The sequence below is a fragment of the Hyaena hyaena genome, unplaced genomic scaffold, assembly GCF_003009895.1.
Source record: "Hyaena hyaena isolate Hyena2069 unplaced genomic scaffold, ASM300989v1 scaffold_438, whole genome shotgun sequence".
Classification (NCBI taxonomy): Eukaryota; Metazoa; Chordata; class Mammalia; order Carnivora; family Hyaenidae; genus Hyaena; species Hyaena hyaena.
Window position 1 is genome coordinate 738,323 of NW_024081071.1, and position 24,662 is coordinate 762,984.

At 40.1% G+C, this 24,662-nt stretch overlaps 1 protein-coding gene across 1 annotated transcript in view; it reads right to left on the reverse strand.

The window, feature by feature from the left end:
- Nucleotides 1-24,662, reverse strand: part of RNF149 (ring finger protein 149) — a 35,673-nt gene that overhangs the window by 5,646 nt on the left and 5,365 nt on the right. The window contains exons 2-7 of the mRNA XM_039253120.1: nucleotides 16,906-17,156; nucleotides 14,860-14,928; nucleotides 10,794-10,876; nucleotides 8,558-8,654; nucleotides 4,825-5,023; nucleotides 528-1,895 (exon numbers count right to left, since the gene is read on the reverse strand). Of these exons, the coding sequence (XP_039109051.1) occupies nucleotides 1,852-1,895; nucleotides 4,825-5,023; nucleotides 8,558-8,654; nucleotides 10,794-10,876; nucleotides 14,860-14,928; nucleotides 16,906-17,156 (743 nt within the window). The 3' untranslated portion in view covers nucleotides 528-1,851. The remainder of the gene's footprint in view (nucleotides 1-527; nucleotides 1,896-4,824; nucleotides 5,024-8,557; nucleotides 8,655-10,793; nucleotides 10,877-14,859; nucleotides 14,929-16,905; nucleotides 17,157-24,662) is intronic.

Sequence of the window (24,662 nt, forward strand, 5' to 3'; positions counted from 1 at the left end):
GGATCTCACTGCTCTGTGGGTTTGAGCCCCCTCTCCCCCCCCAGTCAGGCTCTGTGCTGACAGCTCAGAGCCTGGAGCCTGCTTCGGAATCTGTGTCTCTGTGTCTCCCTCCCTCTCTCTGCCCCTCCCCCACCCATGTTCTATCCATCTCTCTCTCTCAAAAACATTAAAAAAATTTTTTTTAAAGACATGTCTCTGGAGATGAGATCAGACCACTACAATTCTTCCCATCTCTTTGATTTATAGTTTAGTGTTCAAACTTTTGAATTAAGGAAAGCTCTATCTGATAGCTGCTAGTTAAGAAATCACACTTCTGTAATTATCAAAAAAATTTAGCTAGATCTGTTATAGTATTCCTTTTAAAAGTCTGCTTCATTGGAGAATGGAAAGAATTATTCATTAAAGCATGTCTCCCAAGTATGTATCTTAAAACACAAAGAGCAAAAAGTCTACTTGGTACAGAACCAAGGACATAACTTTCCTATTTGTAATGAACCACAAAGAGAATGGCTATAATGGAAACCTACTTTGAGGCTGTCAATGAGAGCTCAAAGTCGGTCAACTTTTCTACTTCAGTAGCTCCTCAAGTTGAATCTGGCCACAGAGTTTACTTCAGCAAAACTGTTTACTCACCAAATGTTTCGCTATGAATGGCTAGAATCCAAGTGCGACAAATAGTATGAAGAAGAAGAAAAAAAAAGCTATACAAAACTTACATGCAGCTGTTAAGAATAAATTCCTTACATTTTTTTAAAACTCCAAATAGATCTTTATTTTACTCACAAAATAAAGATACACACAACCAGCTTAGAAGCAACAAAGGACAAGTTTCAAGTTAAAAAAAAATAACTCTCCCTCATCCTCAACTTCCACCTCCAAGAAGGGAGAGGAAGGCAGAGTGCGTTTTTACTTAATTTTATAAAATTTAAGAGTGCAGTCTCCAAAAGCTTTACATTCACCTGCCCCTTTCAACCTACAAGTAAGAACAGCCAAGATTAAAAAGGATAGATGGTAACACAAGGTCATGATCTTTAAATCAATCAGGAAAACTGGCTGCTTGTTTATTTTCAAACAGCAACAAAGTTCTCCATCTATCACTCTTGGTTGTCAAGATTATATTGTAGTTGGAAGCAGTACGGTCATCATGTATAAGAAAGTCTGCCTACTCTATTGTCCTTAAGGCAATGAAAAACTTAATTGCTCATGTGATAAAGGATCTTAGCTTTTCATCTGTAGAAAAAAATGGACAAATTTTCCTCTCCTTTAAAGTATCACAAGCAATTAGGGATTAAAAAGAGAAAACACAAATCGTAAAGTCATCTAGTGCTTTTCCTATAATTCCAAAGTCTATATAATGACACAGAAGTTTGAGAAAGCTGTAGATTTCTCGAGCCTTTCCTCCAGGAAAACTTGTGATCAATTACTGAAGTGAATTATATAATTCTACTTCCGCCAGTCTAAATTCAGTAGCTCAGTCTAAAACCATCCTTGAGAAACAAAATTAATCCCATTCGTACAGTACCGTAGTAGCTAGTTTAGTATTCATAAACACCTCACCCCGCTGCCCCCTTTAGAGGGACTTCCTAGTGGTCTCCTCTGTAAGAGTCCAAAACAACATACTGTTTATCGTAAATGATATACTTTAGTAGATAAATATATTAAGACTAATCAAAACGTCTCTTTAAGAATAAAATATCTTAGCCCTTTGTATAACAAATCAGAACCTGAAAGATAAAAGAATGTACATTATTTTCAAATATACAAACTATGTGAAGTAAAAAAAAAAAAAAAAAAAAGTCCTTTAATTGAAGCCAAAAAGCTCTGTCCATGATGCGGTCACCAGGATGTGCGCTAGGAGATGGGCCCTCCATGTTCAAGGTCGCTTCTGCCCGTTTCTACAATGAAGCAACAAAAGCCAAGGTTAGCCACTTCGCATATTCTAAACTTCAATTACAGAAACACTGTGACTCATTTGGAGACTATAATTTAAGAAACAAATTACAAAACAATTTAAATAAAACCTACATGTAAAATTGGCAGCCCATTCCAGAGGGCAAGAAAAATATACAAACATCTTCCTCTCACACAATGTGAGAAGTTTTCTCCTATTAGTCTAACCAACGTTATTTTGATCAAAATGGTGCTATTAAACATGGGCACAGAGAGGTTTAACTATCTTGGAAAAGGAACTGGTGTTCAAAGCCAGACAGACGGGTATTACTCGGAAGAGGAGCATAAAATAATTTCAGCACAGGTTTCTTACAAGTATAGAGTATTTCCTTAAATACAGAATCAAATACTTCAACTCTCCTCCAGCTGGAGCCAAGGTCAACTGGACAACAGAAGGAGTACTCACCAGGAAATACTCTCCAGCGAGTAGTTAAGTTCCACATTTTACTTCTAGTTGCTCTGAAGAGCCTAGTAAATGTTTTCTCAGCTTTAAGTGAAGCCACATTTTATTCTGGAAGTACTAGTGTCTGCTTAAAAGAATTGATTTCTCTGGGGTGCCTGGGTAGCTCAGTCAGTTACGCGTCCAACTCTGGGCCCAGGTCATGATCTCACAGTTCATGAGTTCAAGCCCTGTGTCAGGGTCTGCTTGGGATTTTCTCTCTCCCTTTTTCTCTGCCCCTTCCCTGTGCACATGGGTGTCCTGTCTCAAACTTTTTTTTTTAAAGAATTGATTTCTCCAATTTAATATTTCTCAAATTATGTTGGTACAAGATAAGGTAGAAAGAACATGAACATTTAAATTTACCTGTCAATTTACTAGTGAACAAATGCTTGGAAATTAAAGATAAAAAAGGACAGAAAAAAACCCTTCCCCATCAAAAAGCAAGCACACACAAAAGGCAGGTGTGGGGAGAGGGCTCAGTTTCTTCAGAATGTGTCTAACATCCTGTTGTTCTATAACCTAGCTTCTTTTTCCACTTTTATTTCTATGCACTATTTCAAATGATTTTATCTTAGTTCTAAGAGGGGAGAGGAGATGCTGACAAACTGATGCATGACAGGTAACAGGAGTGCAGGAAAACGTGGGGACGTTTAGTCAGGGTAAGAGTCTTTACTGGCCTTTAACTATCTCAGGGAGGGTCAAGTACTAGTGAAAGGAAATTTTGTTTCTTTCTGGAGACTGATGGCAATGGCAAAAATGACGCTGGGCTCAATCGGATGGGATGGATTCTCAAGGTGGTTCAGTCTCAGCAGGCAGCCAGGGAGCTGGTTGGGAGAATGTCCTTTTTGCATTCCAGTGCTCGGAAATGGGCTCTCCCCTTCTCTTCTGCAGGTGCCACACTCTCCTTCCTTGGGTACCGGTTTAAAACCCAAGTTCTAGTATTTCTATTTATTTTTGCTTCATAACCCTACATAAAACTGTTTCAGTCTGAGTACTGCTGATTTGGAAAGATATGCTTTCTCTTCCCATATGGCAAAATTCAAAATCAGAAGCATCAACTCTTCCCAGTTAATTTCCTAAATGAATTAGATTATAATAAAAGTTTTCACTTTGCAGAATCATTTTTTTAGAAAAATGCAGTATAGTCCAGAAATTTTTTTCAATGAAAAAAGGTGAAAGAATTTGCCTTGGCAATATCAAAACATATTTAATTATTACTCACTAAATAATTATTATTCACTAAAATAATTATAATTCACTAAACATTGGGACAACGGGTTAAACCTTTGGGAAAAAGAAAAAATAGGCTAAACCTTCCATTAAGCTATGTGGATTAAAGATTTAAGGGTAAAATACAAAACCACAAATATTAGCAAAATATGGGTTAATATATTTATAATCCTGAGATAAGGAAGACTTTCCAGGGGCGCCTGGGTGGCTTAGTCAGTTGGGCAGCCAACTTCGGCTCAGGTCATGATCTCATGGTTTGTGGGTTTGAGCCCCGCAGTGGGCTCTGTGCTGACAGCTAGCTCAGAGCCTGGAGCCTGCTTTAGATTCTATGTCTCCCTCTCTCTCTCTGACCCTCCCCTGCTCACACTGTCTCTCTTAGAAATAAATAAAACATTTAAAAAAAAAAAAAAAAGGAAGACTTTTCCAAAGTTAGTATGCTATCAAAGGCAAAATCATGAAAGTACGCTGGGACTATAGAAAAATGAAACATTTCTACTAGCAAAATATGCCAATTAGTCAAAACATGAGAAACCGGGAGAGAAATATATAATACATATGACAAAAATCAAAGAGCTCTTAGAAGCGACATGAAAAAATTAGTTTCTCCAGAGAAAAATAAGGTAAGGATGAAGTGGGCAACTCCTGAAAGAAGAAAAATGACCAACAAATATGAAAGTAAGATCATCTCATTGGTAATTAAAACAATACAATTCACTCTATCTCCTTTCTCAGAATGACAAGAAACAATCAGACGTCTAGGTGGTGAAGGTATAGGTGCAACAATTTTTTTTAACTTTTAAAAAAATATTAAAACAAAACAAAAGAGTAGGACACTTAACTGAGCCACACATAGCAACTTCTGAGTGCCAAAATAAAGTCCACCAAAAGGGTGTGGTTTAAAGAAACGACAGTGAATCTAAGCTGTAATACCATGCAGCCACACAGAATCAAATACCTACTGTTATAGAAAAGAGCTGCACATGTTAAGAGAAAAACTGGTTACCTAGCGGCACATAAATGATATGCGTTTAAACACAGAAGAACATCTGGAAAGCTATTTATCAAAACGTTGAAATGGTTATTTCCAGGTGTGTGATTATGGTTTCTATTTTTCCTTTATGTTTTTCTGCATTTTATGTATTTCTTCATTTTGTTCCCCAACCGCTAGCATCATTTTGTTTTATAGCCTGGAAAGCACTTACCTAGCAAGGCTGTGTTTTCACCAGCATCTTCTTTAAAGCTGGCATCACACTGCGGGGCAGACTCGCCAGTGGAAGAGGACGGGAAATTGCTCCCCTCGCTCCGGTCATCCTCTTGCAGTGAAATACTCAAATTTGCAGCCAAAACACTCCCAGCGGTAGCTTCTGGAGCAGGCGTCTCCGGCACATCCTCCACGTCTCCCTTGAGAGAACAAAAGAAAATACCTTGTCTGAGTACCACGTGTAAGGCTGATCTATCATCTCCTAATCATTACGTGTAACTCCTACAAAATATTTTTATACACGGAATCAGGTAAGAACACTAATGTCTTCTTTATTTAGCAACATCAGAAAATTAATTACTTTTCACTGAGCAGCTTTCCAAGACCTAAACGCTGTTTATTTAAAAAACCATTTCCCACCTTGATGTAAGCAATGCCACCTTTTAAACCCTTTATTGACAGGAAGTGAAGCTTTGTCACAGACGCACTTTCCCTGCTTCCTGCACAGAGGGTGTGAATCAGCCTGGCTGTGGCCGTGGGGCTCGGATTACTGCCTCTAACTGCCCTAAGGTCTTATCGCAGGCACCAGGGTTTGGGGGAAGAACACAGCATCTGACAACAGAGGGCTTCAGACTGTGTTTGGTTCACTAAAAAAGAATCAATTGTGGCTCCCTGGGGACAGTGTCTATCACCTCTCAGTCTACCTTCAATTCCACCCTGTGCTGCTTTAAAGAACAGGACCATGAAAGTGACAGTCCAGTTTCACATGGAGGCTAATCCAGATAGCTTTCTGATTAATAGCAGAGTCAGGGCCATGCTGTGAGAGAGGAAACCACTAGGTGACCTGGTAAAAAAGTGGTGGCTGTGGGTTTACTGTGAGCCTGGGCTTCACGTGAGAACATGGCATTTGTTGCAACTCCCTCCCCGGGCTCTCGGGATCAAGGGCACAGCAGCCCACTGCTCCCACTGCCGCTCCACAGGGTTCTAGAACTGTCCTTCTGAACATGGTACATTGCCTTCTCCTCACTGGTAACCGAGCAACCTCAGAACAGACTCCTGACACACCAAGCCATGAATCCTACTGAGTTGCTAGGACGTCCAAACTCCCACCCAGCCCAACCTTATCTGTTTTCCCAGGTAGTTACTGAAATACCCGACAAACTTAACTACCTGCCAGTCTCAAAGCCCACATGGTCACACCCCCATCTGCAATATAGTGATCAGACAGACAAACCCTTTAACAGTGGGCTCAGACTCCCCTCTTAAAAAACCACCCTCTTATCTCCCCACTCCACCTGGCAGAGTAAATTCCTCCTTCCTCCACGCTCCTCACCACTTTAAACATCTGTCCTCTGCTGCACCGTGCATGAGGCCCCCACAGTCCAGAAAGTGAAATCCCTAAGAGCCCATGGGCAGAAGGGCTGCATCTCACTTGTCTTTGTCTCCCCAAGTCAAGTTCTGATCTCAAGCACCTGAGAGAGCACTCCTTTGATACACGCTTGCTGAATGAATGAAAACAAGAGCGACAAATGGCCCATCCAGGAGGTTACAGCTGCAAACGCAAGGACTACCTCCCAAGTCCATGTGAAGGACTGAGAGCAGCTCTCTTTCCACAGATGATACCATGAGAGTGTCGTAACTACCTTCAAAACCCAATGCGGGATGGGCCACAGGGTCTAAAGAAAATGGCACATTCATCCAAAAAATAAAAACTAAGGGCAAGACAAGGTAATCCCTTGCTATAGGTTTCTGTTCTTCAAAAAAGAAATTACTTTCTGCGGACAGAGCCAAGCTTTCTGAAATTAACATTTTAACAACATAATCCAGCCTTATATACGTATAAAAGAATCTTCATTCTTAATGTATGAAATATATATATGTAGACAGATTTCCCAAAACAAAACTCACAATGATTAAAGTCTCAGTGCTAAGCTTAATGAAAGACCTTTATACAAACGTTTAGGGGGCGCCTGAGTGGCTCAGGCAGTTGAGCATCTGACAGGATTTTGGCTCGGGTCATAACTGTAGGGTTTGCGAGATCGAGCCCCGTGCGGGGTTCTGCGCTGACACTGTGGGGCCTGTTTGGGATCCTCTGTCTCCCTCTCTCTCTGCCCTTACCCCACTCATGCTTGCGGTCTCTCAAAATAAATAAACTTAAAAAAATTTTTTTTTAGAAATGAAAAGCAGGTTTAAAACTAGCGAATAATGAGGAAGATAATTTAAAATGAGCTTCAGAATGTATCTAATGAAGGAAAAAACAATAGGAAAAAGGAAACCTTTGCCAAGAAAAACACCTGTCAAGCTCCCTGTAATGTGCTGCTCAGAATCCCAGGAAGGTGCACTCTCTTGTCTGAGCTCCAGGCTCCGTTCACTAAGTTTCAAATCCACAAAGCGTGTTATGTCCTGCTAAACAGAGCCATCGTTACTAAAAACTATCAACAAGTGAATGTTAGAAATTCTAGAGGAAAGACAAATTTTCTAGACACTAAAGCAGGTGAAGTTTTCTTTCAGTAAGACAGGTCCTGAATGCCGACCATCCCCCCAGTTCTGTGTACCTATCTATGGTGAGGGCATTCTGGGACTCACACTGGAAGAAAAATATAATTCATATAAAATTACAGTAGTCATTAAGGCAGCAGTCTTCCAACTACCTTTCCAAGGCCCACTAAACTAGAGAGGACAGGATACCTCGAGGGCTACTATGGCCATAAGGTGCAGGAGAAACCTCCTTGTGGTCTCTAGCTCTACCATAAACACTATTAAAAAACTCAAAAAAGTATGTTTAGCAATACAAAAAGTTTATCTGGTATTTAAATTACTTCTTCCAGAGGTCAGTATTTCAAAACTATTTACTATTTAATAATCAAGAGTATTTTAAGAAATTAATAGATTATATGAAGACTCAAAACAATTAAAAATACAGCAATCTAGAAAAATCTGTTTTTTCCCTCTAAGTCTCCTCTTTTGGGTGGGACTACTGGTTAAAAGCTTATAGCCTGGAATTAAGCAAACTTGTGTCTGAAAGCTGATTCCCCACTAACTAGCTGTGTGACCTAAGCGAGCTACCTGGCTTCTCTACGCTCAAGTTCCTAATTAGAGAAACAGCACTTACAGCTGTGAGGACTGCATGTAATAACGAACGTTAAGGCCCTCGGCACACGGCTGGCTCCTATGAAGCCCCGTCTTTCACTCTGCCCTCATGTCTCTGTTTTCTGAGGAAGGTCCTCGGACCACCTGAGCACCACAAACCGATGGAGCAATTCCACACAGGACCAATTTCCCCAGCAGGATTTGGTTTCGAAACCCAGGAATCTGAGATCTGATGTCAGGAAGTAGTGGCTTCAGTTTCCTCATATGTCAAATGTGTGCCTTGAGCCAGAAAATGCAGGAGGCTTCTTTCATTTCAAACACTTTATAATTCTCGTTTATATGACACTGATGAGCATATACATATACTGCAGGGCAGCGTACCAAAGCACATTGCTCTAAGCAATTACAAACCCTCTGGGAGAAACATCTGGCATATTAGTCTATAACACAAAGGTAGTAGTTCATTATTTTTTTGGAATGCCTTAAAAATGCATTTTTAATCATGAGGAAAATTTCTTCAAAGAATCACAAACATGTCAGAAGGAGCACTTTAGTCTGTTCCTCTTGCCTCTGGTCAGTAATGAAATTTAATCACTCAGGAAGAACCGGGGCAGAGATTGAATATAAACAAAAATGTAACAAACCCAATATCCCAGGGCTTTGATGACATCAAGTTTACACATTGGACACGTGCGGTGATCCAAAAGCCATGGGTCAATGCATATTCTATGAAAAATATGCCTAAAAAAATTAAGTATGTGTTAATGTTTTAAAATAAATGTTTATATCTTATAAAGGAAACAACATATTCTACTAACTCACCTTCTCAGAACAAGTTAAACGACTTCAAATCAACATTCTAGTCTATTCGCTTACTCTATGTCATTATCTATTCTACTTCCCATGTTAAACAGAATCTGGAACTTACAGGAAATTTTCCCTTCACTCCACAAAAACTGCATGGTTTATTTTCACCTCATGCTGGATTATATTTTTATGTGCCTCTGTAACTTTTGGGAATAACTGTGGCATAAGTAAACCAGTAGTAAACTAACAGCAATAAACTTATACTTTGGAGAACTTGGAATATCTTATAGAAAATTCATGAAATGAATCAAATGGAAATAGAGCAAAATATAAACAGATCACCTTAGGCTGCAGGCTTAAAAAAAGACACTTATTTTTTGTCTTAATGTATTTTTGTATACTCCATGTTTTTCTATAATGATCACTTTCAGAATCAAAAAGAGAAAAAAAGAAAAAGTAGTTCTTTTACTGATTTGTTGTAGTTGGCTCACTTTGCCTCTTAGACGGTGAATCTGTCTTCTATACATAGTGAAGATAAAGAGTCAGGAGAATGGGTACAGTGCCCAGGGCTCCAGTGCCCACTGTGAGACGTGACCCTGGGAGTCTGAACCAGCTGCTCACCCTCTCTGTATCTACACCCCAGGCTGTTCTCAGCAGAAGACACGTAATGTGCTTACAGCAGTGCTGGGCACAGGAAATACTGAGTAACTGTTCATCACTATTAATGCCGCTGTTTGAAGACCTCTTCTTCATACAGAAGTCTGACAGTGCAGTTAAAGATAAAAGAACTTAATTACAGAATACAGTCTAGCCCAGCCTGTCTTCTGACCTTTGCATCCTCAAACTGAAACTGAAACTGACTGACCCAATGGAATGGTTTTTATAGAAACACAAAGGAAACATGTTGGCTTTATTAGGAAATATGTTAAACCAAGCAGGGGAGAAAATGGGGGAAATAAGTAAAAACCCCAGAGCAGAAGCCCAGGAAATGTGCACATGCAACATGTCAGGTATGAAACTCAGCTCAGCCAGAGGGACAGACCTGGTGTCACAAAGGAAGTGAGTCTCAGGCTGCTCACTTGTACTGGATCCCAAGCATTATTTTTAAGTCAGAAAGACTGGCCCTAAACCCCCCTACAGTAAAAATCTTTTTCTATTTTAATGACTTTGTACAGGACATACTGACCCCAATGCATTAAGTGCCCACCACACCAACCTCATATAAAAGCCTGCAGACTGAAGTTAGTGATCTTTATTCTGTAAACTTTTGTTATTCTGATATTCATTTGTTTTCTCTACAGAATTACTGAGAGCTCAATCTACTATAGAGTACTTGTGTATATATTAAAGTACTTTGTAAACATAAAGCAAACCATAATTATGTATTAACTTCTGACCTACTGGAATAGGTGGGAAGTATAATTAAAACTGATCAGACTCAAAGCATATTATAGTTTTTGTACATCTTGCTGATAACAGCTATTCTTCTAAATGTTTATCAATAAAGTATCCCATTATTTAATAAAAGAAAACAAAAAAAAAAAAAAGGAAAGCTCAACTTCCCATTGCTAAAGCAAAGCCCCCAGTGCACCTAAAGTGAGAAGTATTTATCTGGCAGAACCCGCCTAAAGCATTAAACCCCAGCGTGCAAAAACTGGCAAACCACTGCCCTCCCTGACTCTCTGCTAACCATCTCTGGCCGCCCCTGGTAGTCCTTCACCGGTCATGCTTCAGTCTCCTTGCTCAGACACAGAACACATCTTGCATGGCTGAATGTGGGATAGGATTCCCAGGTTCCTAACGAAGCCTTGCTTTAGACTAGAAGCCAATCTACGACAAAGATACATAACCGGTCTGTCTTAGGACCTGAAGTGTCCTAAGCAAATTTGAAGGTAATATAATCCAAATCCAGGAGCCTCAAAGGCTTGGAGCTTCTTTCCTACAGGATGAATGATAGCAAGATCACCACATGATAGCAAGATCAAACATCATAAAAAACATGTTAATACTTTTGTCAGAAACCTGAAATGGATCGGGTAGTTTGCAGCATCTCAGGAAGTAACAAGGACATACTTGCACGGCAGAATTCTGATAACATCCTTCACTTTAAAATTCTCAATACACACTGCACAGTTTTCTGCATCAACATCGACTCCCTGTGAAGAGGAAAGAAAAGAGTTCACTATTCACTACATCCTTGCTACACGGTCTACGCTTGGTAAAACTCGCCACGTCCTGGCTAAAACAATGACCAATTCTACACTATAGGGGTGTAGCCGGAAACTAAACACAATCTTTTTACCACTGTCCAGAGATTATTTACAGAAGCTGGCTGAAAAGGAAAAAATGTCATTGTCTACCTAATCGGACACCAACAGTTTTTAACTACTAGGGAAGTGTTCATGTGTCTTTTTTCCTCCCCAAGTATTCAGGTTTTAAGGGTTATAGAAATGTACTTGCTTGCTTCACTACGGTAAGTTATTTTTCAAACATAAAACTTATAGAGAGGATTAACATCCAATAAGCTACCCATTTCTAGAATCATTAAAAACTGACAAAATGAGAGCACTTTCACTAGAATTGGTTTCAACTTTAAATGAGAAAACACAAACGGCTATCTGAAAATGTTCAACTCACTAGTGATAAAAGAATCATGGATTAAAGTCAATTACTGTTTTTCATCCATCAAATTTACAAAGGTAAAAAGAAATAAAATGTGTTGGAGAGGCAACAGTGTTGTGACAAAATTTCCACTTCTAAGAATCTATGGTTCATAGACCTTTTTGGTGGTGTCAGATTTCCCCCCATTTCCCTGGGTACCCCCCATATTAAACCACCTGGCCTCAACCAATCAACCAAAGCAGGCGTGGCCAGAGTAGTCATCTGACCCAAGACAGGCCAATGAGGCTCTCTTTGATTCTGGGATACATTCAGAAATTACAACCAATCAGTGTCTGCAAGTAGCTGCAACTTTAGCAAGTGTATTTTATGGGAACATGGCTACCCTGTCCTTATGTAATTATTTAAAAATACACTGAGCCATGTGTGTCACTTTTTAGCAAGCAAGCAGTAAAAACTGATTATACTTCTCAAAAAGTAAAATTCCTTAACCTTTAAAATGGTATGGTGCCACTAAAGTAATTATCACTGTTTTATAATAAACACTTGTTTATTTATCACTTGTTTTTGCCATGCAAAAGTGATGAAATAATTTATTTCAAGTTTATTTATTTATTTTAAGACAGAGAAGAAGAGAGCATGCGTACCAGGAAGGGGCAGAGAAAAGAGGGAGAAAGCCTTCCAAGCAGGTTCCATGCTGTCAGTGCAGAGCCCAATGGAAGGCTCAGGCTTAACAAAACGTGGAATCATGACCTGAACCAAAATCAAGAGTTGGACACTTAACCAACCGACTGACCCAGCCAGGTGCCCCATGATGAAATAATTTTAAAGCCCATAATGGTTTGCCAGCTTATACATTGCTGTGAGTGCGCCCATACGAAAAGAAAAACTGGAAAACAAACCTGTCTCTAGAAGTGGACATGGTATAGGTTGAAGGAAACACAACACTTTTCTGTACAAGCTCAATCAGAATCATCAGAAATCCATGTATGTGGTGCCTGGCTGGCTCAGTCACAAAGGAGCATGGGACTTTTGGGTCTCGGGGTGGTGAGTTTGAGCCCCACGTAGGGTGTAGAGATTAAAGAAATAAAATTTAACAAAAAAAAAAAAAAAAAAAGAAAGAAAGAAAACAAAAAAGAAAGGAAGAAAACCCACTTATGTACCTCACAGACCATTTAGGGATCCTTTTTTAACCATTATTTTAGCAACTTTTTTTTTTTTAATTTTTTTTAATGTTTATTCATTTTGAGAGACAGAGCACAAGTGGGGGAGAGGCAGAGAGAGAAGGAGGCACAGTATCTGAAGCAGGCTCCCGGCTCTGAGCTGGCAGCAGAGTCTGATGCAGAGCTCATACCCACAAACTGTGAGGTCATGACCTGAGCCAAAGTCAGACACCCAACCAGAGCTCCCCAGGTGCCCCTATTTTGACAACTTTCAAAAACAGTGGAATCATATTTTCAAAAATGTTCTATTTAAAATATGCTCTGTATAGGAAGAGGATAGTATCAGTTTACTTATATTCTCAAAGATTCAATTCAATATATTATACATATAAATCTCTGTTTTCTCATATTTATAGAGTGAGGTTTCCTGCTATGGAATAAAAGATATGCTCTCAGGGCAACATAAAACTACATGCTTATCAAGTAACAGGCCACATCTAACGCATGTACAGTTTGTCACTGGAGATTCTCTCCCTAAGGACACTCAGTGATCTGTACATCAGGTGCTAAACTCAAGCTGTGACATGAGAAACTTCTATTATATATTTTTTACTTACTATTAAAATTCAACTGCTACTTCTGTTTAAGGCATAAGGGAAAGAATGGCAGCCAATGATGTAATTCCAATAGTATTTCCATATTAATATTCTAAATAACCCATTAATATCAGAATCCAAAGTTTTTTTTTAAAAAAAAAATCAAAGGTCTATGTTTAGTGTTATTTCTTCTTCTTTTTTTAAGATTTTATTTTTAAGTAATCTCTACATCCAGTGTGGGCTCTACTCTATAGTCCTGAGATCAAGAGTCATGCGCTGCACCGGCTAACGCAGCCAGGGGCCCCTAATGAGTATTATTTATTTAAACCTTTAAGTTAGTCAGAGGAAGAGATATATACAATAAGTGTGATTATTCTTTCTTTTTATTTTTGAAGGGGAGTGGAGGGTGAAATAAATGAAATTTCAACAATGTGGTGAGATAAAAGAAAAAAATGGGGGGACGCTTGGGTGGCTCAGAGTACCCGAGCTCAGGTCATGATCTCGTGGTCCATGTGTTTGAGCCCCACATCGGGCTCTCTGCTGACAGCTCAGAGCCTGGAGCCTGCTTCTGACTCTGTGTCTCTCTCTCTCTGCCCCTCTCCTGCTCACGCTCTCTCTCTCTCTCAAGTAAATAAACATTTAAAAAATAAAATTTCAATAGGAAAATAAAAATACTAGTGGCCATATCTAATTAACTTGTTAGCATTGGTTTTAAAATAACTAAATGTAGGGGGCGCCTGGGTGGCTCAGTCAGTAAAGCGTCCAACTTCATGATCTCGCGGTCCGTAAGTTCGAGCCCCACATCGGGTTCTGTGCTGACAGCTCCGAGCATGAAGCCTACTTCGAATTCTGTGTCTCCCTCTCTCTCTCTCTGCTCCTCCCCCACTCATGCTCTGTCTGTCTCTGAAAAATGAATGAACCTTTAAAAACAAAAACAAAAAACAATGAAACCAACCAAGTCAACCAACAAGTCAACACAATTATCCACCCTTCACAGCAAAGACAGACTAATAAAAAAATAAATACTACTGCATTAGCAACTGTTTTCCTTTTTAAAGAATTAATCCTCTAAGAATCTGAGACTCTAGATTTAGGATCTGTCCTATGCCAAAAATGCTTTAAGACTCTGGTATGATTTTGAGCTTTAAAGTCTCAGGTTGGCCATGTCAAAATGTTTTCTTTTTTTAAAAAGTAGTTTTAAGTACATCTGCTTTCCCCCTCTCCACAAATCTCAGCATTTTTTCCCTGCAGTTAAGGGAATCAGAGACAATGGATATATAGCCTCAGATTTAATAGAAATGAATTTAAAGTATCAAAGGTCTATGGTCTAATGGAACTTGAAATTCTTTAGGTTCCTTAGAGTCATCTGGGTCTGACCAACAGAAGAACTTTCTCAGGGAATGGACATGTCTGTCCAGTATGGTAGCAACCAGCCAATGGGGCCATTTGAGTATCTGGAATATAGCTAGTATGATTCAGAAACTGAACTGTAATTTCAATTTCATTCTTTTAAATTAAAATACCTGTATATGATTAAAGGCCACCCTATCTGCTGGCACAGGTCTGGAAGGCTCTTCTCATATGCAACAGAATATTTCTGCCAACTCTTCTCCAAAATGAAACATGTATGCAAGTTAGTTCTAACTCAAACCAGTCAAAACTCCACATGCTCAATGTGAGTTTAACATATTAGAAAAGTTTTACTTAGACATATAAATACATGCTTTAAAAGAAACAAACAAAAAACCATGAATATATTACCTTTTCTCCATGCTTTACAGTATGAAGTGGAAGTTGGCCAATAATTTTCTTAGCTTCTTTTCTGTGACTCTTAGGTATGAAAAACATTATCATTAAAAATTTTAAGTCACTGTGTTTAAAAATTCACATAAGCTTATAGAAAAAATTTCATTTAAAAAAACGTTAAATGACTACAATGAAAATAACCTAACAAAAATTACCATTTACATCTAATGTATAAAATAGCCATATATAACTTAAGAGATGTTTGATCAAGAATACTGATTTTCCGGGCACCCGGGTGGCTCAGTCGGTTGAGCATCCGACTTCAGCTCAGGTCATGATCTTATGGTTTGTGAGTTAAAGCCCCGCATCAGGCTCTGCGCTGATAGCTCAGAGCCTGGAGTCTGCTTCGGATTCTGTGTCTCCCTCTCTCTCTGCCCCTCCCCCCTCTAGTGCTCTGTCTCTCTCTCAAAAATAAATTAAAAAAGTTTATTTTTTTATTTGCTGAGAACAAACTGATGGCTGGGGAGGGTGGGGGAGAGAGGAAGGGGGGTGATGGGCATGGAGGAGGGCACCTGTGGGGATGAGCATTGGGTGTTATTATGTAAACCAACTTGACAATAAACTATAAAAAATATTTTAAAAAAGAAAAAGGAATTTACCCAAGGGATACAGGAGTGCTGATGCACAGGGGCACATGCACCCCAATGTTCATAGCAGCACTCTCCACAATAGCCAAAACATGGAAAGAGCCTAAGTGTCTATCAACTGACGAATGGATCAAGAAAATGTGGTTTATCTATACCATGGGATACTACATGGCAATGAGAAAGAATGAAATCTGGCCATGTGTAGCAACATGGATGGATCTTGAGGGTGTTATGCTGAGCGAAATAAGTCACGCAGAGAAGGACAAATATCATGTTTGCACGTATAGGAGGATTAGGAGGAACTTAACGGAGGACCATGGGGGGAAAGAAGGGGAAAAATAGTTGGGGAGAGGGAGGGAGGCAAACCATGAGACTCTCTTGAATGCTGAGAACAAACTGAGGGCTGACGGGGGTGGGGGAGAGGGGTAGGGGGGTGATGGGCATGGAGGAGGGTGCTTGTGGGGATGAGCACTGGGTGTTATATGGAAACCAACTTGACAATAAACTATTTTTTAAAAATTCTTAAAAATAAATAAATATTAAAAGTTTTTTAAATAAAAATTAAAAAAATAAAAAAGAATACTGATTTTCAATTCCATGTCTGAGGAAGAAACCAATTAGGCCTGTCTTTGGAAGCCTCTGGATCTCTGACTGGCCTCCTCTCTGTGGTGACAAAGACACTGTCTCTCTGCAGATAAATGGCCTTGAAAGCTGCCCCACAGGGGAAGCCGGGAAGGCCCTCCCACTCTGCTCCTTGCCTTCAGGCCCAGGGTTCACTTTATTTTAAACACAGAACCATGTTAAAAAAAAAAAAAATTAAAAAAAGAAATAAAAAAAGGGGCGCCTGGGTGGCTTAGTCGGTTAAGCGTCCGACTTTCGCTTAGGTCATGATCTCACGGTTTGTGGGTTCGAGCCCCGCGTCGGGCTCTGTGCTGACTGCCAGCTCAGAGCCTGGAGCCTGTTTCAGTCTGTGACTCCCTCTCTCTCTGACCCTCCCCTGCTCACTCTCTCTCTCTAGAAATAAATAAAAAAAACCTTAAAAAAAAAAATTAAAAAAAAAAAATTAAACACAGAACCATGTCCATTCTACCACAGGCTGATTTATCACTCCTTTATGTCTGAAAAAGGCAAAGAGGGTATCTGTAGGAGCAAAACATGCAAAAAGTGACCCCATTTAAAGGTATTTAATATCTTACAGAACAGAAAATTTAATATGCTCTAATTAAAAAGCTATCTTCAAAAAATTATATATTAATTAAACAGTATGAGTGAAAATGAAAATAAGAATATAGTCCCTCCTTCCCCCCGCCCAAAAAAACAACACTCTCAAATAGAACTTAAAGGCAATACATAGGAGAAATATTTATGAGCTCTCTTTTAAAAAGCAAAGTTAAAAAGAATTATGCATAATTACCTGACTTCCAAACTGTGAGCCAGTATATAGGAAACGCTGTATGTAGTAAAATATCAGCCAGGCTAATGAGATAATCATCATGGTGATAAAGGCAATGGCCACAAATACCACAGACTGACCACTGATGAATTCCTGCACGTGACGGGTGCCGACTCCTATGGTCATTTTCACCGCAATGCCTTTCTGCACCAGATCCAAAATTTCTCTTCCTTTAGGGTAGCTAACCATAATGACCACTATATTTCCGGTACCTGTAGGAAAGAACAAAAAAAGTCAATATGAAGAACACAAAATAAGACACCGAGAAAGGTTAAGAGAACTAGAAGAATACTAGAGCCTATCCATAGGTGACTACCCAAAAACTTCCATAAGGTTTAATTTTCAAGGAAAACAGGAAAACTGGCCCCAAAAGAGAAAAAAGACTGATTACATTAGAAGTAAAATAAGTCTTGGGGCACCTGGGTGGCTCAGTCAGTTAAGCATCCAACTCTAGATCTTGGCTTAGGTCATGATCTCACAGGTTCATGATGCTGAGCCCGAGTTAGGTTCTGTGCTAACAGCATGGAGCCTACTTGGAATTCTCTCTCTCCCTCCCCTGCTCATGCTCACAGGTGCGTGCTCTTGCTCTCTCTCTCTCTACCAAAAGAAATAAATAAACTTAAAAAAATAAAGAAAGAAGTAGAAGTCTCTGAAAACTACCCCCCAAAAGTTAAGGGGCCCATTCAATTTCACAGGTGAATTCTACCACCAAACGTTTAAGTAAAACCAATGGTATTGAAATTGTTCCACAGAGTAAAAAAATTAAAAAGGAAGTTTGGAAATTATTTCTAGAGAACAAAGCCAAACATGGGAGGAGAAACCAAAAGAACCATACAGAATAATTTCACTTACAAACATTAATACACGATGCCCAAAGCATGCCTATTAAACACAAGGAGGCATCTGAGAATTTCTACCATAATCACTATTATTTAACATTGGTCTGAAGGCAGGAGCAGACATAATACAAAAAATAATAATAATAATAGGAAAGAATGGGTAAAATAATCAGTTTACATAAGTCCATCTATAAATTAATATAATAACCATAAACTATCAGTAGTATTCCATTTTTTTAATGTTTATTTTTGAGAGAGAGAGAGAGAATTCCAAGCAGGCTCCATGATAACAGCGCAGAACTCAATGTGGGGTTCAAACTCACAAACTATTATAACCTGAGCTGAACTGGACGTTCAACTGACTGAGCCACCCAGGCACCCCTCAATAGTATTCTTAAACCCTTAAATGCTGTTTCTAAAGTTCTTTAGGGGAAAATAATCAAGAATGATTGGAGCAAAAAATTTTCTTTTGATTGGGAAAACTTTGCAAACAAGAAAACCCAGACTAAACCTTTATAATTAATTATAAAGTGTGGTAGAAGCACAAGAAAACAACCAGAACAATGGAGCAGAATCAAGAGTCCAGAAATTAGACTCATACATAAAATAAGTTAATATAGGATAAAACTGTAATCTTAAATCACTGGGGTACAATGGATTATTTTTTAAAAAAATAGTATGAGGAAAATTGGATATTGTCTGAGAGAAAAACTACATCCCTTTCTCCTAATTTATGGCAATATAAATCCCAACTAAATCAAACATTTAAATATATAAAAAAAGAGGAAATATAAACATGAAAAATTTCCACGTGGCTAAAAAAAGAGCAAAATCAAGGAAGCAAGAGCAAAAGAGCAAAAATGGCCAACAGAGGGGAAAATGCATATAACACAACAAAGACTGAAAACAGTTTCCTGGAAGAAAAGGAGCAACAGAAAAACAAAGGAAGTCAGTTTGCAGAAAAGAGGAACGTTTTTTTACATAGCAGCCTCAGGAAGAACAAAATTCACCCTTTTAAATGTACAATTCAGGGGCGTCTGGGTGGCCCAGTAGGTTAAGTGTCGGACTTCGGCTCAGGTCGTGATCTCATGGTTTGTGGGTTCGAGCCCCGTGGCGGGCTCTGTGCTGACAGCTAGCTCAGAGCCTGGGGCCTGTCTTCGGATTCTGTGTCTCTCTCTCTGACCCTCCCCTGCTCACACTGTCTTTCTCTCTCTCAAAAACAAAAATAAAACATTAAAAAAAATTTTTTAAGTGTACAATTCAGTGGTTTTTAGTATATTCGACAAAATTGAGTGACCATCACCATAATCTAATTCGACAACATTTTCATCGCCCCAAAAAGAAAACCTGAATGCCTCTGTGGCCACTCCCGAACAAATGGGTTTTAAACACATTAAGTGAGGGTACAGATGAAAACATTAAACAGATCTTCAGCTTATGCTGGGGTTACATCCTGAAAACCTATCCTAAGTTGAAAATAACCTAAGCAGAAAATGCATTTAATATCCCTTATCGAGCATCACTCGACCTAGCCTATCTTACATGTGCTCAGAACACTGACAAGAGCCTGAGGTTGGGCTAAATCCTCTGACAACAAGCCTGTAAGAAAGTGCTGACTATCTCACGTCATTTACTGAGTACAGTACCGAAAGTGAACAACAGAAGGGTAGCCTGGGTACAGAATGGCCATATCAGTTGTTGACCTTTGTGCCTGTGTGACATATGAGGAGCTGGGGCTGCCGCTACAGCCCAGCGTCACGAGAGGGTACCGTAGGGCACATCGCTAGCCCCGGAAAAAGTCCAAATTCAAAATCTGAAGTATGGTTTCCACTGAATACTTATTCATGCCATCACAAAGTCAAAAAATCGTAAATCAAACCAAGGTAACTTGGGGACCATCTGTGCCTATATGACTGGCAAAGATCAAAAAGTGTGGATCCTCCGTATTGTCAAGAGTGAGCATGAAACTGCATGCCTGCACCCTGCAGGGGGGAGTTGATTTATATATGTATACAAGAACTATCTACTATCTATAAAGATATTTGTTGTCAAATTTGTTTCCTCTAAGTTTGTGGTATCACAATCTAAATGTCCATCAATAGGAAGAGAGTTACATAAATTATAGGATGTGTGTGCAGACTGAGGCAGCAGCTCTGTTAGCACCAACAGCACTCAACAAGACACAAGGGGGCGGGGGGAGAAAAATGTCAAACTATGTGGACAAAAGATCTATATGTCCTATCAATTTAGACTGCCTCTGGAAGGTGACCCAGAGTCTGGGGACCCTGACTGTGTTGGGGGGGGGGGGAGAGGAGCTGGACACAGTAAAACTTCCTTATCATGTGCACATATTACCTATTCAAAAACTAATTTTAAAAACACACATAAGGAATGTTCTCTGGCATCGCTTCTGGAAGCTGAGTTGTAACACAATTTTACTGCAGAGAGAAACTGTATCTGTAGCAAATCCACTGTGGCCCCCTGTCATCAGGATTTAGTTACTGAAACAGCAGAAGGGCACCTTTCTAAGGTGGCTCCTGCCTGGAGGCCGATCCTCTGACCTGGGCCTCAAAGCGTCACTTAACAAGAACTGTACTGGTCTCCACACTCACACAGTCTGCCATGTCATCACTGCGGAGACACGCCGAGGGGGAGGGCACTTACTGCCTTCAGGAAAACAAACATCTGGAAGCTGAGGAAGACAACTCCAGAAACAATTATTATGATAGTTACATCACTTATAATTACATGGTACCTTGTAAGCGGAAAGCCTTTTTCACAAACCTTTTTCACAAACCCCCTTCGGTGGAAAATTTCAAGCATGCACTCAAGTAGAAAGAACAGTGTAATGAACTCTATGTACCTACTTCAGTTAAAAAGTTTTATACAGAAAACAAAACTGTTTCTATGCTATGGTTACAACTTCATAAAGCTTCTGGTACTGACATAATGCTCTTTGTGTTAACTGGGGAAAACCAACTTCAGAGCACTTTCATATTTACATCTCACTTGCAGCAGAAAGAGGTCAAATTATCATTTTACAAATGAGGGCTCTGAAATCTTGAGAGTTGCTCAATGTCACACACCACCTGGAAAAGCCAGTCTCTGGGTCTAAAGATCCAGCTCCCACACAGTCTGTCCTGCCCCCTCCTCGTGGGAGACCCAGGCTTCAGAGCCTCACAGACAGGGTTCAAATCTCACTCTGTTATCCACTGTCTAGGTCTGGAGAATCCACTCTCTCTGAGAATACTCCTTCAGCTATGAGAATGAGAATTTTCTATTATGGACTGTTGCTTGCTTAATATGAAAGTGGAATACAAAGAGCTACAGAAGTCAAGTGACAATTTTGTTTTGAGGTGGGACAGAATTCTTTCCCTGGGAAGGACCCTTAAACTACATCATGAAGGACAGGCAAAGTTTACCAAGCAAATGAAAGGGGCTTTTCTAGGGTGTGAAATCACCATAAAACATATTTGGAAGAAAAAAAAAAAACATATTTGGGATGGTGATTGGTCCATTTTGATTAATGATGAAAATATAGTGGTCCCCCTTATTCACGAGACCCTCACAAGACCCTCAGTGGATGCACCTAAACCACAGAAAGCACCAAATGCTATATATGCTATGCTCTTCCCCTACATATACCTATGATAAAACTTAATTTATAAATTAGGCTCAGTGAGAGATTAATAACTAATAATAAAGTACAATTACAACACATGCCAGAAAAGTTATGTGAATGTGGCCTCTCTTAAAATATTTTATACTGTAGTCACCCCTCTTCTTGTGAGGATCTGAAATAAAATGCCCACATGGTAAGATGAAGGGAGGTGAATGACGTGGACACGATGACCTAATATTAGGCTACTTGCTACTTCTAACTATAGGTCAGAAGGAGGATCATCTACTTCCAGATCAAGGTTGACTGCAGGTAAGTGAAACCCGGGAAGATGAGACCATGGATAAGAGGGGCAACAACTGCATATGGATAGTTTATCTTTTTGATCTCCAAGCCCCCGTGTCTCACACAGAACCTGGCACACAGAATGTGTTTGTTGAATGAATGAATGAGAGGTGGAAGATGAATTGAGATTAGAGAGGGTTTTGAACACCAAAAAAATATTTTTAAGTTTATTATGAGAGAGGACACATGCACAAGTCGGGGAGAGAGAGAGAGGACAGAGAGAATCTTAGGCAGGCTCTGCACTGTTAGCACAGAGCCCGACACGGGGCTGGAACTCATGAACTGTGAGATCATGACCTGAGCTGAAATCAAGGGCTGGACCCCCAACCGACTGAGCCACCCAAACGCGAGGATCACCAAAACTTTCAAAGGGAGAGGCTACTGACACACAATGATTATCAGAAGGATACCCTGAACTGAAAACACTTGTAATATCCACTTGAAACTTTTCACCTAGGAAACTAAAACAGTTCAGTGGGTTAAAATAAATCATTAAAAAACAAACAAACAAACAAACAAAAAACAACAAAAATAGTGTCTAGGATGACAGCTAAACCATTTGCTCCAGTGATTATAGCAGCAAGGCTACTTCTGGGAACCACTTTGAATTAATAAAACTCAGAATGAAGACTCATTCTATCCCATGATTTGCTTTTCTGGGACGTTTCTGGGGATGAACTGGAAGCAGGGCAGCAGAGTAAAAACGCATGACCCCAAGGGCTTCCCAGCACAGGCACCTCATTCGGCCCTGCCCCTACCTCCTGATGCATTGCTGCCTCCCGAGGCCAATCCTAGAGAGCCTCAGTGGCCCAAAAGAGCAAATCATAGCTTATTTCCAGAGATTCTTCCCAGGACGCACAGACGTTCAAACACTTGGGACCGGGGAGAAAAAGATCTTAAGATGTTTCTTCCCTAGGCCTCAACACTGCTACCAATCATGCTTGTGTAAAAAATGTCACCTGGTACGATCCCCCTCCTTCCCCAAAGACTTTATACTTCTCACCATTAGACAGGGAAACTCCTTGAAGACCGTTTGTTTCTGTCTTACTTAGCACAAGGTCTGTGGACAGAGAACACGATCATAAACCTCCTTGTCAAATAATAAATGCTACACAGTACTCTTTAGCAAGCCAAATTATCCATAATATAAAAGTCTTCCGTGCCAAAAATAACTACACATATTTCTGTTTCCTTTCAAATTTCTATGTTCCTCTTACCACTTGGTCAGTAACAAAAAATCCTGTCTTGGGCAATAGTGGGTTCAGGGGCGCCTGCATGGCTCAGTTAAGCATCTGACTCTTTTTTTTTTTTTTTAATGTTTTTTTTTTTTTTTTTTTTTTAATTTCTAGGAGAGAGAGAGAGAGAGACAGCGTGAGCAGGGGAGGGTCAGAGAAAGAGGGATTCACAGACTGAAACAGGCTCCAGGCTCTGAGCTGGCAGTCAGCACAGAGCCCGACACGGGACTCGAACCCACGAACCGCAGGATCATGACCTAAGCGAAAGTCGTACGCTTAACCGACTAAGCCACCCAGGCGCCCAAGCATCTGACTCTTGATTTCAGCTCAGGTCACGTTCTCACGGTTCATGAGTTCCAGCCCCAAGGGTTCATGAGTTCCAGCCCCAAGGTGAACTCTGTGCTGTCGGTGCAGGCAGTGCGAAGCCTGCTTGGGATTCTCTCTTCCTACCTCTCTGCCTCCCCGCCAGCTAGTGCTTGCTCGCTCGCTCGCTCTCTCCCTCTCTCTCTCTCTCAAAATAAAGAAAGAAACCTTAAACAAAAATAGTAGGTTCAAAATTCTAGAGGTTACATTTGAGCCTGGCATACCATTTCTCCTCCCAAAGGGAACTATATAGATTTCAGCATCCTTTTCAAGGAGGTGGGAACTACTGAAATATTTAAAGTGGTGGATTCGATTTCTGTTCTAGAAAACTGATTCAGGCAGCAAGAAACACATTTTAGAGTTCCAGCAAAAGAAACCCATGAAATTTCAGGTCTTTTTTTCCTAATAGCTTCCATACTCTTTCCACCCTCTGCCCCCTCCACCTGGGAAATTCTTGGTCACATCTTTGATTCAGTACAAGCTCAACTCAAGGCTGCTCAGCACCACCCACCCCTTTGTGCCTGCAATGCATCAGTTCCTCTTAGACATAAGCTTTTTATACACCCACCAGTATTTCTTTAAGGTCTCTCTCCCTCACTAGACGAGTACTACCTGTTCTTATTTATTAGTTTTTGTAGCCCAGCATCATGCACTAATGACCCATAGAAGAGTTTCTGTATGAAAATATGGGCTTTTCTTCTAGTATTATACTTGGAATGCCCCAATAAGGAGAATACTATGCACTGCTTTGCAGGAGGAATAGGACACCAAATATGAATGCAAATGTCTCCGAAATTTGAAGCTATAATACAAAACAGAAATGTTTTTATGGTTGGCTAGGGAGTGTCCGCAGGACACAAAAACAAATGTTAATTCGCTTGGAATTTTATTTTATTTTATTTTTTTAATATTTTTTGTTTATTTCTAGGAGAGAGAGAGAGAGACAGCGTGAGCAGGGGAGGGTCAAAGAGAGAGGGAGTCACAGACTGAAACAGGCTCCAGGCTCTGAGCTGGCAGTCAGCACAGAGCCCGAAGCGGGGCTCGAACCCACGAACCGCGAGATCATGACCTAAGCGAAAGTCGGACGCTTAACCGACTAAGCCACCCAGGCGCCCCAATTCGCCTGGAATTTTAAACTACGTTTTGGATAATCTGAATTGCTCAAAAATATTTTGTATTTGTTGAATATACTACCCAACTCTTTGCAGGGTTTCCAAATGCACTGCCTTATTTCAGGACGTCAGCATTTTGCAATACCATTCCCGCCACCAAGAATGTCCTAGAGCTCAACCCCCCCACCACACACCCCACACCCAG